Below are 16,621 nucleotides of genomic sequence, written 5' to 3'. Positions count from 1 at the left end.
AGTATATATGCAGAGGTCTGTTTGCAATTGGTTTCTTGATTTTTTTTTTTTCCGGTTAGTGTTTTTATCACAGTATCTTGATGGATCTTCCTAATGAAGATGAGCAGATTGTGATCACACTTCCATGACAGATAGCTGATTAGAATTTCTTATCTCTTTATATGTGTCTAATGGTTTGACACTGAGTCATCTTCCTTTCAAAACTGGAAGATCAGAGTGTAATAGCAGTTGGAACTTTGTAAAGGAAGTACATTGTTACTTGTCCCATGACTGTGTGGAGTAGACTTAGTGGGTATTTGCAGGAATTTTCAGGCAGGAGTTTGTGTTGTAGTTTTATGGCTTTAAACTAACTCAGGACGGTATTGCTGTCCAGTCTTGCCATTCCCCTGCCCTTCCTTGGTAGTTACTCTTGTGGTTTGATAAATGGATAGGTTGTGGTTAGCTTGTGATTCTGACTGGAAGCTAAGCCCATGGAAAAAGAGTGTATTTATTCCTGGATTGCTGAGTTCACTAGATTCTAGCCTTGGTTAAATGATTCCCTGGTCTTGGCACAGCAAAGGGATGTGGCTGCACACAAGAGTCTTCTAAAGGAAGAGTCATCTGATTTCATTGCTACTTGCAGTATAGCCTGGGGGAAAAACAGCAGGGGCAGTTATGCTCCTCCAGAGCTTTACTCAGGGTGCTTATTTCTCCACTGACTCTGGAAAGCCTGGGAAGAGTTGTATGTTGGAGGTGAGAACTGGCTGGGATTCACAGAGGGTCAGTAGAGTTTTCACTTGTACTTCTGTTGCAATGTACGTATTTTTTTTCTTTCCGTAGTTACCTAAGCAATCACCTCACTTCTGCTGACAGATTTATTCTTTTTAAAAAAATAAAAATAATTTCAGTGTTGAATACAACCAGGAGAAGAGTATCCATTCCATGTGATGTGTTGGCTCTTTATTAATTAAACCATAAATGGATGCTTGAACTTCACTGGTTGATTATTTAACTTTTTTTTCTTGATGTAAAATCAATTAGTTTTCAGAAGAACTTCCTTGAAACACTTTTCTAATTTTTTTAAGTGTTTAGGGTGGGTGGTTTTTAATCAACTGGTCTAGGAAGATCTTTCACTGAAAGATTAATAGTTGAATTCTTCTAATTTTTAACATAAACATTTCATGCTATAGTTTGCACTAAGAAATGAAGCTATTAGTTCTTTGTGATAGTATTAACATTTGGACTATACCAAAGCAATTAAATTCTTGTATAGCTAATTATTAAAATATTACTTTGACCTTTTGTTGATCTGTGTGCTACAGTGAGATTCTTCTCATCTGCAGCATTCTAGAGACAGTACAATGGATATGTTATCAAAAAGAGGTTTCTAATCTGTAAAACATTTTTATAGCATTCTAATTTTTATGTGTCTAATATTTTGTTAAATTAGAACCTGCTGCAGTAGACGAGCAATTTTTGTCCATTTTATTTGTTAGTGAGACTGGGATTTTTATCCTCAGGAGGTCTTCAAGGAGAGGATTGGCTATGCACACATATATGAGGTACTAAAATCACTGGGTCAACCCTCACGGGAATTGCTGGAAGAACTCATGAATATGGTGAGATGTCCTTGCTTTGAATGCAAAAACATTTACATCTTACAACATTACTTCTAGCCCTATCTTATAGTTATTTCATGGCTGAGTTATCTACTGTTTTGCAGGCTGTTGAAGGTGACCACATGGCTGTGGGGATGCTAGGCATTAGTAATGTCCAGCCCTTATTGCTGCTTATCCAGTGGCTTCCAGAACTCGAATCACACGAGCTGCAGATTTTCATCTCGAATTGGTTGAGGCGAATCTGCTGTATTAACAGACAGAGTCGTGCCACGTGTGTCAATGCAAACATGGTCATCCGGATCATTGAGACGCTCGGCTCCCATTCCGCGCTCCACTGTACTTGTGCAGAGAACCTGATTGCCCTTCTGGGCTCTTTGGGGAGCCAGTCCATGAGCTCAGAAGAACTGCTCCAGCTGATACGGCTCCTGAGGACTGAGGAACCCAAAGGAGCTCACCCATACGTGGTTCCAGTGATGCGAGCCATGCTGGCCATGGCCCGGAAGCAGGGCATGGCCAGTGCCTTGCAGTACTTCAACTTGCACCACAGCATGGCCGGGATCGCTGTGCCAGCAATCCATAGGTGGCCGGGCTCTGCATTTTCCTTCAACGCGTGGCTCTGCCTTGACCAGGACCGGGTGGACCCCAGCACGACCGGCAAAAGTGGCAAGAGGAAGCAGCTCTATAGGTACAGTTACTATAATTACTTCAGCAGCACAAATCTAGGTCATCTGTTCCCCGTGGCATATGGTACCCTGTGACATGTGGTGCTTCTGCTTATCTGCATAGAGTGCAATACATAATGCTTAGTCTGTGAAAGGGAGTGGTTTCATCTGTCGCCAGAGCCAGGTTATGTTACAGAAATAAGCATGTAGTTCTGTTATAATGTTTTATTGCCTACAGTTCAATATCTCTAACTCCAAATTGTGTTAAGGTTTGTTGCTTAAACAAAGCAACATTAAAAACCAAAAACTGACCCCCCCAAAAACCCCACTCCAGTGAACTATTTTTTGTATAAGAGCACAATGAAAGGGACAGCTTCATAGTGCTAAGTAGTGACTGTTGACATGAATGGTTCTTGATATAATTTAACTTTCTGGGTACTAACATTCAGCAGCAGATGGAATGTCTTCTGGTGTTTGTTTTTTTTTTTTTTTCTTTTTGTAACAAGAGTAATAGCCAGTCACATAGTAAATATTGGGCCAGCAACAAATGACTTAAATTGGTTCTCTCCTTAAACGTACTAGTAGTTTTAATGAAGCAAGTCCTTGATTGTGTGTTGTTTTCTCTTTCTACAGCTTTTTTACAGGAGGTGGTATGGGGTTTGAAGCCTTTATTACATGCTCTGGGGTGTTAGTGGTTGCAGTTTGCACAAAGAGGGAATATGCAACAGTGATGCTGCCTGACCATTGTTTTTTTGACTCTCTCTGGGTAAGATTTGATACTGACAAACACTGTGTTTAGTACAGTACTGTTAGCTCAGAAGTCCAAGTTCGATTTTTTTTTCTCTTTTACAAATATTCTATTTAATAATATCTCAGTAATTCATTGCATAAGAACAGATTTAATCTCAAATAATGCAAGTAATTTTCATGTAGGTGAGTTGTTGACAGAGCTAACTTTTGCCTGTTATTAGGCATTTTTTTATTATTAAGCTGTTACAGCATTAGAGAGTTTTTTATATTAAATTATAACAAACATAGGTGACTGTGATGCTATGTGAATAAATAAACTGTCCTGGTGTGTTTCCGCCTTACCCTTTTCTATTCCCATACTTAAAGACTGATGTACATGAATATGGAAGAACCGTATCTCTTTTCCCTTCAAAAACTCACTCTTCCCTTACATGTTTGCTACTTTTAAATGGAAGCAGCCAATAGAGGTTCTATCTTCTAGTTGATGCTTTTGATTTATTTTCTTAAATGGTTTCCTCACCTACCTCCCTACCTAGTAGAGATGAAGTTAAATAGTTCCATATAGTCGTTTCACTGTTTTTATAATGACTTAATTATTTTATATTGCTTAACCAGCACAACATAACTATTGTTCATGTGCCTGGAAAGAGGCCTTTTGGTCAGAGCCTTGTGTACATCTACGTCAATGGACAGCAGAAGGTCTCTGCCCCGCTTCGATTCCCTGCTATGAATGAAGTAAGTTCCCTTCTGAGTCATACCCCTTTTTTGAGGAGCTCTCACAGATCAATGAAAATATAGCTGCCATTTTTAATGTGGAAACAGTGTAAGAGTTTACTGGGTTAACCTATTGCTAATAAGCTTCTGTTCAACTTGGGACACTGTCCAGTCTGTCATTTCAGAGTGTAACTAATGTAAGTAACGCTTGTTTAGTTATTTCAGTTTAAAAACAAAAAGGCCCACTAGATGACATTGATTAAATTGTGAGGTTTTCCTCAAAATAACTACCTGACCATATTGACATTATGGTTAAGTCATAAAAAATCAGAACTCTGCCAATAAGATTGATGTAACAGCACTCAGTGAGGAATATTCCGTGTTGTTTTCAGTGGTAACTTTTTTTACTTGCATTTTTTAATGTTTCCTTAACTATATATTAGTCTTATACCTGCTTTGCTAACTGCTTAAGCAGTTTATTTGGAGTCAATCTAACCATTTTGAATGTGCACACATTTAGCCTAAAAAATACACTAACCATCAGAAGGAGTGTATGTCATGTTTAGTTTCCTTTGTAAGCATTGTTCATTCTTTTTGTGGAACAACTTTATTTTAAACTGGGCTATAACAATGAACATTCTTCCCTCTATTGTAAGTTCTAATTTGATATTTGTTAAATATGTTGAGCAACCAGGTTAATTGGATGCCATAATAGTAAAATCAGTATAAAACTTAAAAGTGAGAGCAAATGTAGTTTTCATTGGAAGATAAAACTCTGGATTTTGGCCCATCTATAGAATAATCACTGTAAACATCAAGGTAACTAAAAGTGGGACAATTAAGCTTACCATGAGAACATCTATTTGAGTAGAATAACTGATAGGAGAAATGTAGAGTATCAGATATACTGGGCTAGTGTTTTGGATATAATCCAGAAAAGGAGTGTTTACCAGGATATCTGGAACACCGTCCTTCCTGTCTGTGCTCCTGCCAGAGGTCACACAACAGCTGGAGTCATCAAATTACTCTTACTTGGAGAAAGGGCATTCTCTGCTGTTGTGAAAAGTGGATTTTTTTTTTTCCTAATGTTTTTCAGGGCTTGCCATAACTTGTTGCTCTTGGTTGGATTTATTTAGTTCAGAATTGCTAGATGCAGTCTTCAGATTTAAAGTGTAGATTTACAGTATGTGCTTCATTTTCTTTCTTCCCTATGTTACTCTGCAGTCTTTTACTTCTTGCTGCATTGGTTCAGCTGGGCAAAGAACAACAACTCCTCCTCCGTCTCAGATCCCAGATCCGCCCTTTTCCTCCCCAGTTATGCCCCATCGCACATCACTCGGGGGCATTCTCTCGACAGGAGGTTGGGGTGGGGTGCTTGGAAAACCAGAGCTCATCACCAAGATGATCTCAGCAGGCACTCAGGACAGTGAATGGGGGTGTCCAACATCTCTCGAGGGCCAACTTGGGTCAGTTATCATCTTTCACGAAGCACTGCAACCTTCTCAGGTGAAAGCATTATATTTAGCAGGTGAGTGGTGATTGAACTGTTTAGTGGAATAAGAGGAATGAGTTATGAACAAGACCCCATTGAGCTTTGCTTTACCAGACACATAATGAAGAATTTACAGTCCAGAAGAACTGCAGAGCTGACCTAAGTAAGAGGCCTTACAAAAATTCAACTAATTTAATGATAAGTTTTGTATGAAGTTTGATTTAAAAATGTTATATTTGCATAAGCTCATCTCTTTATCATATGTACAGACCTGCCAGAATGAGAATGTTAGGTAGTATTTTTACTTGTAAGTTCTTAATTTTTGCTGCTGTTTGCCTACATGTAAATTTACAGTACAGACTCTTTTTTAAAGTATTCCCCTTGCTATGATAGGCCACTTAAAAATGATTTATGCTTGAGGATTTTTTCATAATAAGTTCCATAATGACTTGAGATTGTTAGAGATTAGCACTAAAATGTTTCTGTCATATCAAGGAAATATTTTGTAGTGCTAAACAAAACTGTCTTGAGGGTTACTCATTTTTGGGCATCTGGGCTTGATGACAGAGATTAGTGACAAATATGCGATAATTGTAAAAACAAACATTAGAGCTGTTTGAGGGTATAACCCCCCCTCTTTTTCATTGTATAGTTTAGCTTTTCATTAAGAATGTATTTCTTTTTAAGTAGACCCTATGAAATGAATGATTTAAGTCATAGGGACTTCTTCAAAACATGTCTCAAATAAGTGTGGTTCAGACTGTCCTACTTGTTGTTGCAACAAATTGTAGCAGTATAAGATTTGTAAAGAGCAACATTAATATCCAGTGGACTCTTGAATATATATGTTATAAATATATAATTGTATGTATAATTTTTCATAGGTCCAAACTGTTTAACTCCATGGAAGTCTCAAGATGCTGAAGTAGCAGATCTCCCCAGTAAGGTGCTGCTTCATTACACACCAAAGGTATGAAATAGTACATAACTTCTCCCTGATGTCACAGTGTGGATTACTTTTGGAATGTGTTCTAGATGGTCTTTGTTTTGCTATTGCTGTTTCACAGAACAGGGGAGTTTTTACTCTGTGGTTATTATGGAAAGATAAGGAGCAGTGAGAGCTTTCTTAAACTGTAATGTTGTGCAGACATAGTAGATTTTGTCCATGTTGGGCAAAAGGACAGAATTGTACAGCAGTGAATGTCAAGTCTAAGATGACGTATGTGATGTTCTAAGGATTTCACATTATTTAAATACTTTAATATCAGCACATTGGCACTAACTTCCTGAAGCACATTAAGCATCATTCTTAAATGTCATGTGTTCAAGGATCTGTAACTTCTTTCCTAAAAGATACCATAGTGCTTTGTTTGTTTAACAGGCCTGCAGAAGCCCAATTTGTCTTGATCTGTCTGCAAATCTTTTACATGGAAGACTGACTGGAAACAAAGTAGTGAACTGGGACATCAAGGTAAATGCATTCTGAAGAAGCAGAACCTGATGTAAACAAGACCGTGGTTGTGTGCATACACCAAAGTTTTGAAATGCTGGAAGTCATTAGCATAATGCAAATTCTATTTAGCAGATACAGCATGTTTTTGTAATGAGAATTAATGAGCTAATGCTATAGCTGGAGTAGTATTGCATTTAAATTGCATTTATTGAGAACTTACAAGGGTTACTGCTTTTACTGTCATAGTGTATGAAGATGTTTTGTGATAGCTTAGTCTTCATAACCATGATGAATGCATGTAGTGTAGTGAAAGCATTTTGTCATCTCTAGGGAATTCAGTGATCATTTTCTTGTAGTCTTAAACTCAGAATTAGATTAAGATTAGTAGGGTTAAGTTAACACTTGTGACTTGTCAGTAGAATACTACATTTTTTTTATCTTGAGGAATAAATTACAAACAAATAAATATGAGCTGGGGTTTTTTTTTGACATTGAACAATCAATTGTACAAGAAAACTGAGTAATAAGGAAATACTCTTAGAGCTACACTATGCATATGCACTATGAATGTCTCCACAATCACTTGTGGAGACTAATGTTAAGAAAATTCTGACACTTGGTCATTAATTTTGCTATGATATGAATAGTTTGAAAATACTGCAATTTGTCCTCTTCACACAGTAGAGAGAGGAATGAGGGATGAGAAGTGTTTATATCTCTGGCTTTATGGAAAAGTATATTACGAGAACAAGTCTTAGAGGAATCATTCGTTAACAAACATGGTGGGGTTTTGCACCGTCTTGAGGACAAGAGAGGAAAAACCACAAGAGCTGATCATGAGCTCGTGAGGAGATAGGTACAGCCTAGAAGGAGCTACAGCTACTGCTGTCCTGTGGTTCAGGCAGATTTCTGTTTTTCAACTTTGATTTCTTTTTCCAAAATCCGCAGGTCTGTGGTGCCTTTGGTTTTGCACAACAAACACAGAAATTTGCATCCATGAGAAATTTTGCAGATTCAAAAACATCATCCCAATTTCACTGTTTAATTTGTTTAACCTCACGTTAATAAATATGGACTGGAGAAGGGACATAATAAAGACACATGGAGCAGAGTTACAACTGAAAAAGTGGATAACAATGAGGAAGAAAGGGGTGATTTTCTCCACTTGTCTCCAACATTTCTGACTGGGAAGGGAGACTGAAATCCCTCCCATGTTACTAAACTGGCTAACAGGATGTTGGGGTTTTTTGGCTGGTAAAACTTTACTCTGCAGTGGTTTTCATTGGACTAAGCTGGGACTGAAGGAGTAGGTGTGTCTGACTAGCTTGCTGAGACCCGCATTTTGAATTGATTTGAACTGGTGATGAATCACTTCTAGAAATGTTGTGATTTGAGTGTATTACACCTTACCACAAGAAGCATTGTTTGATCCAGAGAATCAATTAGATTGGAAAAAACATATGAGACCAACTCCACCCTGTGACCAAACACCACCACGCCAACTAGACCGTGGCACAAAGTGGTCCAGTCTTTGCTCGAACACCTCCAGGGACAATTTTGTGCTATCCCTGCTTGTGAGGAGGAGGGAGAAAAGGGGGGCCTAGGAGACTTGAATTTTAAGGAGAGGCTTAGAATTGACATATATGTAAACTTATTTTAAAAAAACAAAATTAAATTTTATTATTTTTTAACTGCTTGAAGTTGAAATCTTGCAGGAATATGATTAAAGCAGATGTGTATAATCTTACAGGGTTTTCTTAGTGCAAGTAACGTAGAAATCAGAAAATATGTTTTTTCTGGTTTTCAAATATATTTAGCAGAAGATTCTTTCTAAGACTTGTATCCTTCAGTTTCCCATGTTTATATGGAGGGAGGAGGAAGGAAATGTGAAAATGCACTTTCGAAACAAGAACTGACAGGAAGGCCCATGTGTAATTGTGATGGCTAAAACCTGGGCAACGCTGTTGCTAACCTGTGAGACATTCTGATTGATTTGCGACTGTGTAAGGTTTCCTGTATTTGGAGTAAATTTTTACTATGTAGCTTAGGAGATTTCATTTTTGGTGATGTTTTTTCTCCCTTTTTTCTTGATTAAGGATATGATCAACTGTATTGGTGGAATAAATGTGCTGTTTCCATTGCTGGAGCAGATCAGCTTTCTTGGTGAACAGGTGCCTGAGAAATCTGAAGGGGAAACTTTACCTCCAGAACTAGTAACTCCTGTGGAGGGAGACTGGGTGGTGTTGTCATCCACAAAGGCATCAGGTAGGAAAGTGCAGTTGAGCTGAAATAATTCTTAAGCTTGATTTTAAAAGTCTTTTTGTGAACAACAGAAAGCTGTTTATTATGTGCTGGATTTCCCACAGTATCTGTGTAAAGCTGAAAGGCTCTTTCTGTTCCTGGATATCTGACATGGATACTGAAAACCAAGAATTCAGCACTATGTAAAACTAATGTAATATATTTCAAGTATAGCTATATTTAATAGCATTATTTTTCTTGTCATGATTTACTATTACATTGCTGTAAAACTATGCAGCTTTTTAATTTCTGTTCTGATTATTTTGAGAAATTATGTGTGATGTAAAACATACTAAAATCAGTAGGAGAAGCTTTCCTACAACTTAAGTGCTGGGTCACACAGGCACATGAAGATAGCAGCATCAGAACAGTACTATTTAGCCTTTAGCCAAACTTATTTCTTAGTAAAATGTTCAGGTTCCTACCTCTTCCATTTGACACAGTCAAATTTTAGTATTAAAATTAAAAGAAATTGAAAGGAAGCCTTAAGAATAGATTCTTTTTAAACTTTGCTAATATTGAGACTTAACTTTGACCTTAACAGAAACCAGGGTGCAATCAGACTTGGCAAGGGAAAATAACTTGTTGTTGTTGTTGTTTCAAATATGATATGGTGGAGTAGAGTAAAAAAAATAGATCTTTTTCTCTCTGTCTAATTTTTTTGCATACCATGGCTAGAAAGTGTCAGTTTGCAACTAGAGAGGAAAAATAACTTCAGCATATGTAAAAGATTGTAACAAACAAGTTTGTAGCGTGCAGCCATGGATGAAGTGACTGAAATCAGTACTGGGATGAGTTTTTTCCTGTGAAGAATCACTGTCATTCAATGCCTCTCCAGAACAATCTAAAGACAGTCCACAGCTAAGGAACAAACAGAGAAGCACTTGAGAAGTTCAGGAAATACTGAGGAATATAAACACTTGATTTTACTTTTTCCCCCTCTACTTTTATGCAGTGATCCAGTGATAATCCTTAAGATTTCTGCTACCGTTGTTCTCTTTTGCAGAAGCACGTCTGGAGAAGAACATAGTTGCAACTTTCATCTTGATGATAAAACACTTTATTCAGAGACATCATGTTAATCAAGAAAATCTCATTCACTCCCATGGAGTTGCCACCCTAGGAGCCTTGTTACAGAAGGTGAGAAAACTTGAAACATTCTTCAGTAATGAATGTTATGGATGAGATCCTGATTACTTTGAAACATAGCCAGGATGTGAGGGTCTTCAAAGGTTTCCTTAGCAAATGCTTTTCTTTCTTGTGTTTCTGAAAGAAAAAAGGTGTGAGAAGTTGGTCTTGGATCTGCAAAATGAAATCCAGTTTCGTCTTTTTTTCATCTTCTGGTTTTCTTGATGTAGATACTGCATTTTGTGGCTATTCAAGCTAGACTAATTTTGTTTCTTGTATTGCTTTAATGGAAGCAGGCATTGCTGTAGGAGGTAAACTTCAGATTTTTTTAAGCAGAATCTTATTAAGACATTCAGTATTTTGAGTGCTAACACCTGTTGTTATTTTGCAAGGTGCCAAGCATCTTAATGGATGTGAATGTACTGATGGCTGTACAGCTGTTGATAGAACAAGTCTCAGTAGAAAAGAATATGCAGCTTTTGCAACAGATGTATCAACACTTACTTTTTGACTTCAGTATCTGGAACAGCGGTGACTTCCCCTTCAGAATTGGTGAGTTGTTGGACTAGGGCAACTGTGCAAAGGCACGGTAGTCTTCACTTGACACAAATGTTTACCTAGGTTCTAAAAGAAAACTTTATATTGTAGGACATATACAATATCTTTCTACAATCATCAAAGACAGTAGGAGACTCTTCAGAAAGAAGTATGGTGTGCAGTTTCTTCTAGACACACTCAGGATTTATTATGGGTATGTGGTTTACTACTTCTGACTCCTCCTCATTTATTGTATGTGGTTGGGTTTTTATTCTCCATCATCCTAGTGAGAATGATTACATAAAACTGCCGGTTGGCTTTTAGTGGTTGATTTAATTCACAAAGTTACATTAAATTTTTTTTCCCATTTGACTTGCTACTTTTCCTTGACTTGAATTTTTGTGTTAAGATTATAGAAAATTTATGTCAATGACACTAAAAGCGCTTGTAGGAGTCATTAAAATTACAAAGTTGTAGAACTTGTTTTCAACAATGCAAATTAAGTCATAGATTGTTGCCATTATAAAAAGGTGAGGGTGTTTATCACTTTAAGTTCTATTATATACTTGTAGAATTTGAAGTAGGACTTCTTTAGGAATTTAAAATTTTAGCTTTCAGTATTGATGATGTATTTCTGCTTGTGAATATAGTTATGTCCATGAGGAAGATTGGCTAGAGACTCTGCTTTTTCCTTTAGAGGGGAGAAGGGGGGAACCTGAAATCCTGACCTGTGTGCAGATCAATACAAGTCTCCATTTCAGGGCTTTTATGGACTTGCTAAGTCTGATCTGCTTATTCAGTTGCTTGACTTAAGTAAAATTTAAAAACTCATGCATGATGCCAGGGTAGATGAAAAATTACAAAACTAGATCATGAAAATTGCTATTAATGAGTCACGAAGAACTTGCTGAGGTTGCCTTTCCGATCTGTTGGTGCACAGGAGTGGTTGTAAAGACAGTGATTTGGCTCCCGATGACCTGAGAACAATAAGGACATCCCTGTATGGACTGATCAAATATTTCCTGAGCAAAGGTGGAACACATGAAGAAATACAGAGCATTGTAGGATACATTGCTGCCACCAGTGACGAGGAGCAGGTACCCAACATGGCATAAATTAATAGTTTAAATTGTACGCATTTTGGTTTTGCTTCTTGGTGTTTAGAAATGTTGTCTTGTGTGTTTAAAAGAATGGGGAACAAAGAAAAAGACCACAAGCAAGGTGTTAATTGATGTATGGTTCTGTTTAGATATAGCTGAGGTAGGATATGCCATTAGAAAAGTTATCTTAGTTTACCAAATGAATTGAACTTTACCTGATCAGTTGTAATGATGTAGTTTCTATTTTGTAGACATCAATAGATTTTGAACTTGCTTTATAGCTCTACTTAGTATTTTATAAGGTGTTCCATATAGAGAAAAAATGTATTAAAAATTGTACAAATGCAGTAATATTGAGCAACAAAATGTCTATTAACCAGCAAAGAGTAAAGCTTAAAAGCCAAGAACATTTTCCTAAAACAAAACATGAAGTCTGAATGAACTGTGGATTAATTTAGTTGTCTTAATTTTGTAGCTCTGTGGAATTTTGGATGTTCTCTTCAACCTACTTCATTCCAGTCCAACTCCAGACCAGCTTTTCTTATTGCTTTTTGAACCAGGGAATGCTGATATTCTTTATGCTCTGTTATTGCATCAAAGATACTCTGACAGGCTTAGAGAGCTTGTGTTCAAGGTAATGAATTGAATGATATGTTCCTAAATTAATCAATTGAACATACATTTGTAATTTTTCAATGGTCTGACTGCAGAAATGGATGTAATTACAAAGATGCTAATCATCCAAGTTTTAAGCTTTTTTCTTATCTCTTACATTACCTAGCTGGTATTGCCACAAAGGAATTAGTGTTCTCTTGAAGTAAAATATCGGGATCAATTAAAAAAAAAAAAGAGTCCATGTTGTTTGAGTTAGCCTACAAAATAAACTTTAAAAGCTGTAGACCAGCAAGTTATATCATACACAAGTTCGATCATACACGTTTCTTTGTGTTTATTTTGCATTTGTGCCTATTTTTCCTCGCAGATTGTGGAAGAGATGCTGAAATGTACCAAAGTTTATGAACGCAGTAAGCACCGGATGAGACTCAGAGAAGTGGGATACTCTGGCCTGGGGCTCCTTCTGAATGAATCACCAGTTCCTGTTTCTCTTATTAAAAACCTTCTTAACCAAGTTCTTTATGCAGGTAATTGGCAAGTGTGGTGTGTAACATCAGTGTGCTCTTGCTGCTCAGAGGCAAACATACCTGGTTTTGTTCAGGAAAACCAGAGCTGTTCTACTCAAAGTTCCCATTAGTCCCAGATAATGTTTCCTTGTTTTCTTGAAGTTTGTTCCTTTTACTGTCTGTTGATCTAGATGACTTGCCAAGACCGTTTAATATTTAGCTGTTACATTCTCTTGTGTGATATTGCTTATGGTACTTTTTTCTTTTTCTCCTACAGATCCTGTTGTGAATTATAAAGACCTTATAGCTGTAGTGCATCTGGCTCATAGATCAGATATAAATGTGAGAGTGGTTATCTGTAGAAAGGTTAGTTGTCTTCTTTAGAACTGGAATATTTTCCTGGAAGCCCATAAACTGCACAGTGTGATAGCTAAATTATTTCTTTACAACACAGTAATGTTATTTGTTGCTACTGTTTTCTTTAGCATTGATTCCTGTTAAAAGCTAAACCTGTCTGTCACTGTCTGTTGTATTCAAGTCCTTTTAAAGACCAAAACCAAAAGCAAAGCCTCTACCATGATTTGCAAATAGCTTGTATTTGCTCCAGGCTTGAGGTAGTAGGCTCCTTGAATTACTGAGTTTTGTCAGAGGATGCTTAAAACCATGATCAAAGTTTTGTTTATACTCTTAATATGTTGTTTTGATGGAGCATATTATGGATCAAAAAAAGTAGTTGTGGATACAGGGAAGAGATGGAGAAGAAGCAGTGACTTTTTCCTAAACTGAGCTCTCTGGCTTGTATCACTGGAATTAGTATTACTGAATGTAGCTGTGAGGCATTGTATTGTCTCTTAAGGTTTTGCAAAGTGAAAAAAAGTGAAACTATAATGTGCACTATCAGTAAGCTATTAATACTGTGTTTTTCTTAATTATATCTACTTAATAATCAAGCATATATACTATTCCCAAGTTATATCTTTTCATAGACTAGTGGCTGAATAGGATTATTTATTGTGATAACTGCCTTTTGCAAGAATTGTTGCAGGACAAGTGTGAGGACTTACCAATATGCTTTGATAGATTCTTTTCTCCCTTACTACTGAGAATGTTTTTCCTAAAAAATGAGAAAAATTATTTTGTGGCTTGTTTGATTATTATTAACTAATTGTTACAAGGTTTTAGAAAAAGCCAAAAAGCTGTAAGTTTATAAAATATGTACTTAAAAAGCTAGATGAATGCACTTACAAGATAAAATTAATGTGTAGATATGTGATATCCTCTATCCTTAGATTTTGCACCTTTTGCATTCCCAAATGGATGCAGCACAACAGATTTCTCAGCAGCTGGGCTGGCAGGACACTTTGGTCAGACTATTCCAAAAAGAAAACTCAGAGGTCCGGGTTGGCTTTAAAGAGAACAGGACTGATTTCTTCAGGGAAGAGGAAAAAAAGCCTTCTGCTGAGGAGCTTCAGAAACATCAGCCCTATAAGTCAGAGGGAGAAAAAGCTGGCAGTTTTGTTAATGGTCTGTTTGATCAGTGGAGTTTAGAAGACAACAAATCACTGGATGTCCCTGCTCATTTCTCTGTTATGCCACTGGAAGATGCATCCACAGCAGAAATGTCTTTTAGTTCGGAGGATCGAGAAGAATTGTGGCACAGTAATCCTTCACATTTGAGTTTAGATCTCTCCAGTGTCGACTCTTATGAACTGGGTGACGCTGGGAACCAGATGACAGACAGTCAGCCCAGCACACCATCACCTACAGAGAGCACAAAACCATTCTCTGGGCAGCCTGACAAAGAGCTGGGTGTCATAAACGATGGGGGCTTCACAGCTGATCTTTCTTTATTTGAAAACCAAGGAGTAAGTAATTCCTCCCTGTGTGCCTAATTTCTCCAACTGTTGGCAATTTCTTTTTATTCTTTTAATCTCTCTAATGAATAATTATTGTCCTTTTTTTTTTTTTTTTTGTCCCTCCCATCTTCCAACAGCAAAGCAAACAATGTGGCTCTTTTATAGTGAGTAGGGGTACTTCCTTTTGTGATGTCTTTTTTGATTGTCTGGTTGGGATAGCTTTGATGTTAAACAAAAAATAAACCCAATGCGCTCTACCTCAAATACAAGAAATTACAAACAAAAAACTGCAAACTGCCTCCCTGCCTTTTATATTTAAGCATCCTTTATCTTCCAGAGGATGCATGGAGCAGACCTGCTGGAAGAAAATCAAGGGTGGCTAAAGGCAGTATTACAACATACAAGCAAACCACAGTCTATTATATTTGTGTTTTCACAAATTTGGCAATTAGACTTTAGACTGTGGAGTTCTCAAAAATGTTGAAACATGCAAACACAGGGGCTGTGATGAGCAAGAAACATTTCAAAAGTTTTCTATGCTGAAAGGGCTTTAAATCTTTCTCTTCTTTTGTAGGGGAGTGATAATGAACTCATACAGTTACTTACAGACGTCTTACTGTGTATAATGTGGAAAGGTGTTGAAAAATCTGATGATGATGCTTGGATTGAGAGAGGACAGGTGTTCTCTGCACTGACCAAACTGGGGATGTCTAATGAGTTGCTGCGACCTTCTGATGAAATAAAACTCAGGTGAGTGTACAGTCCATCCCTTTTAAGGAAAAACAAAGTGAGGGACACATGTGAAGCTGGAAAGGGGTGGGTGTTTCCTAACAAGATGTACTTTTCTTTGTTCTCTCTTCACATACTATCAGAAGTATATTCCACTACCTCTTTAGTAGTGTTGTGTGGCTTTAAGGTTTTAAAACTGTATCGCTGTTTTCATGAGCCTCTCAATCTCTTTTACCTCATTGGCTTATCAAGAAGGTGGCAGTTATGTCACTGCAGCCTAAGAGATTCAATTAAATACTTAATTGGATTTTTAAAAGCCACTTACACTTAGAACATATAATACTTACTTTGGGATTTTGTTTTCTGTGCAGCTTGCTGGAGAAGATGTTAGAATGGTCAGTCACTGATAACAGAGATTCAAAAGCTCTCCCTACACATGCTGAAAATGCCTTCAAGCTCTTGCTAATTGTACAAGATTTCCTGCAGGCAGAAGGAGTAGTTAATTCAAGTGTATGGACAGAAAAGGTACAGTAACTGAATAATGAGTGTACCACATATAGGCTGAAATAGCAAGGAAAAAGTTGTCAGCTTGGATACTGTCATCCCTTCTAGTCATACGTTTTTAAATCATAGATATTACAGAGTAAAGATTTATTGTGGAATGATTAGAGTACCCCTTATTGAATAAAAGAGTGTAAATACTTACCACAGGGAATGTGCTTAACTTTTCGAATTAAATAGGCCTGTGAGTGATACTCCTTACTGAAAATTCAGGTCTCACAGACTGGAGAAATACTTGGAAAATGTAGAAGCTAATAAAACAATATCAGTTGTAGCCTAAGCAGATTTGCACCACACTCATCATGTGTCCTGAATAAAAGACCAGCCAAGACTCTGCTCTCAGCTGCAGACTGAGAAATGTCACTTTTGGGGTTTGACCTGTATTGAAGTTTCAACACCCATAATTTGCCTCAGCATTTATGTAATCTCTGGCACTTGTCTTGCTTCCTCCCCAGTCTGAGTTGTCATTGCTTTTCCATTTTTCTATGCGAAAGGGGAGAGATGCTATATGCAAAGCACTGTTATATCATGATAAATCCGCACAAAAATGCTTTTTAAGGCTACTTTTATGTGGAGAAAAAGAAAAGGTGTAATGATACTCATCAACACAGTAATTCCT

The 16,621-nt window shown here is 37.2% G+C and overlaps 1 protein-coding gene across 2 annotated transcripts in view; it reads left to right on the top strand.

The window, feature by feature from the left end:
- NBEAL1 (neurobeachin like 1) overlaps window positions 1-16,621 on the top strand; it is an 80,349-nt gene that overhangs the window by 34,674 nt on the left and 29,054 nt on the right. For both annotated transcript variants that reach the window (XM_027880210.1, XM_027880209.1), the window contains 18 exons: window positions 1,500-1,598; window positions 1,703-2,283; window positions 2,894-3,026; window positions 3,626-3,745; window positions 4,949-5,252; window positions 6,101-6,186; window positions 6,598-6,687; window positions 8,766-8,934; window positions 9,977-10,110; window positions 10,491-10,650; window positions 10,747-10,849; window positions 11,576-11,732; window positions 12,211-12,369; window positions 12,718-12,877; window positions 13,134-13,222; window positions 14,146-14,721; window positions 15,287-15,462; window positions 15,813-15,966. In XM_027880210.1, coding sequence (XP_027736011.1) covers window positions 1,500-1,598; window positions 1,703-2,283; window positions 2,894-3,026; window positions 3,626-3,745; window positions 4,949-5,252; window positions 6,101-6,186; window positions 6,598-6,687; window positions 8,766-8,934; window positions 9,977-10,110; window positions 10,491-10,650; window positions 10,747-10,849; window positions 11,576-11,732; window positions 12,211-12,369; window positions 12,718-12,877; window positions 13,134-13,222; window positions 14,146-14,721; window positions 15,287-15,462; window positions 15,813-15,966 — 3,450 coding nt within the window. The remainder of the gene's footprint in view (window positions 1-1,499; window positions 1,599-1,702; window positions 2,284-2,893; window positions 3,027-3,625; window positions 3,746-4,948; window positions 5,253-6,100; window positions 6,187-6,597; window positions 6,688-8,765; window positions 8,935-9,976; window positions 10,111-10,490; window positions 10,651-10,746; window positions 10,850-11,575; window positions 11,733-12,210; window positions 12,370-12,717; window positions 12,878-13,133; window positions 13,223-14,145; window positions 14,722-15,286; window positions 15,463-15,812; window positions 15,967-16,621) is intronic.

Source organism: Empidonax traillii, unplaced genomic scaffold (genome assembly GCF_003031625.1).
Source record: "Empidonax traillii isolate 1590-97213 ecotype Southwest subspecies unplaced genomic scaffold, ASM303162v1 scaffold65:size4453928, whole genome shotgun sequence".
Classification (NCBI taxonomy): Eukaryota; Metazoa; Chordata; class Aves; order Passeriformes; family Tyrannidae; genus Empidonax; species Empidonax traillii.
The sequence above is the reverse complement of the archived record's forward strand: the minus strand, read 5'-3'. Positions and strand labels throughout refer to the sequence as shown.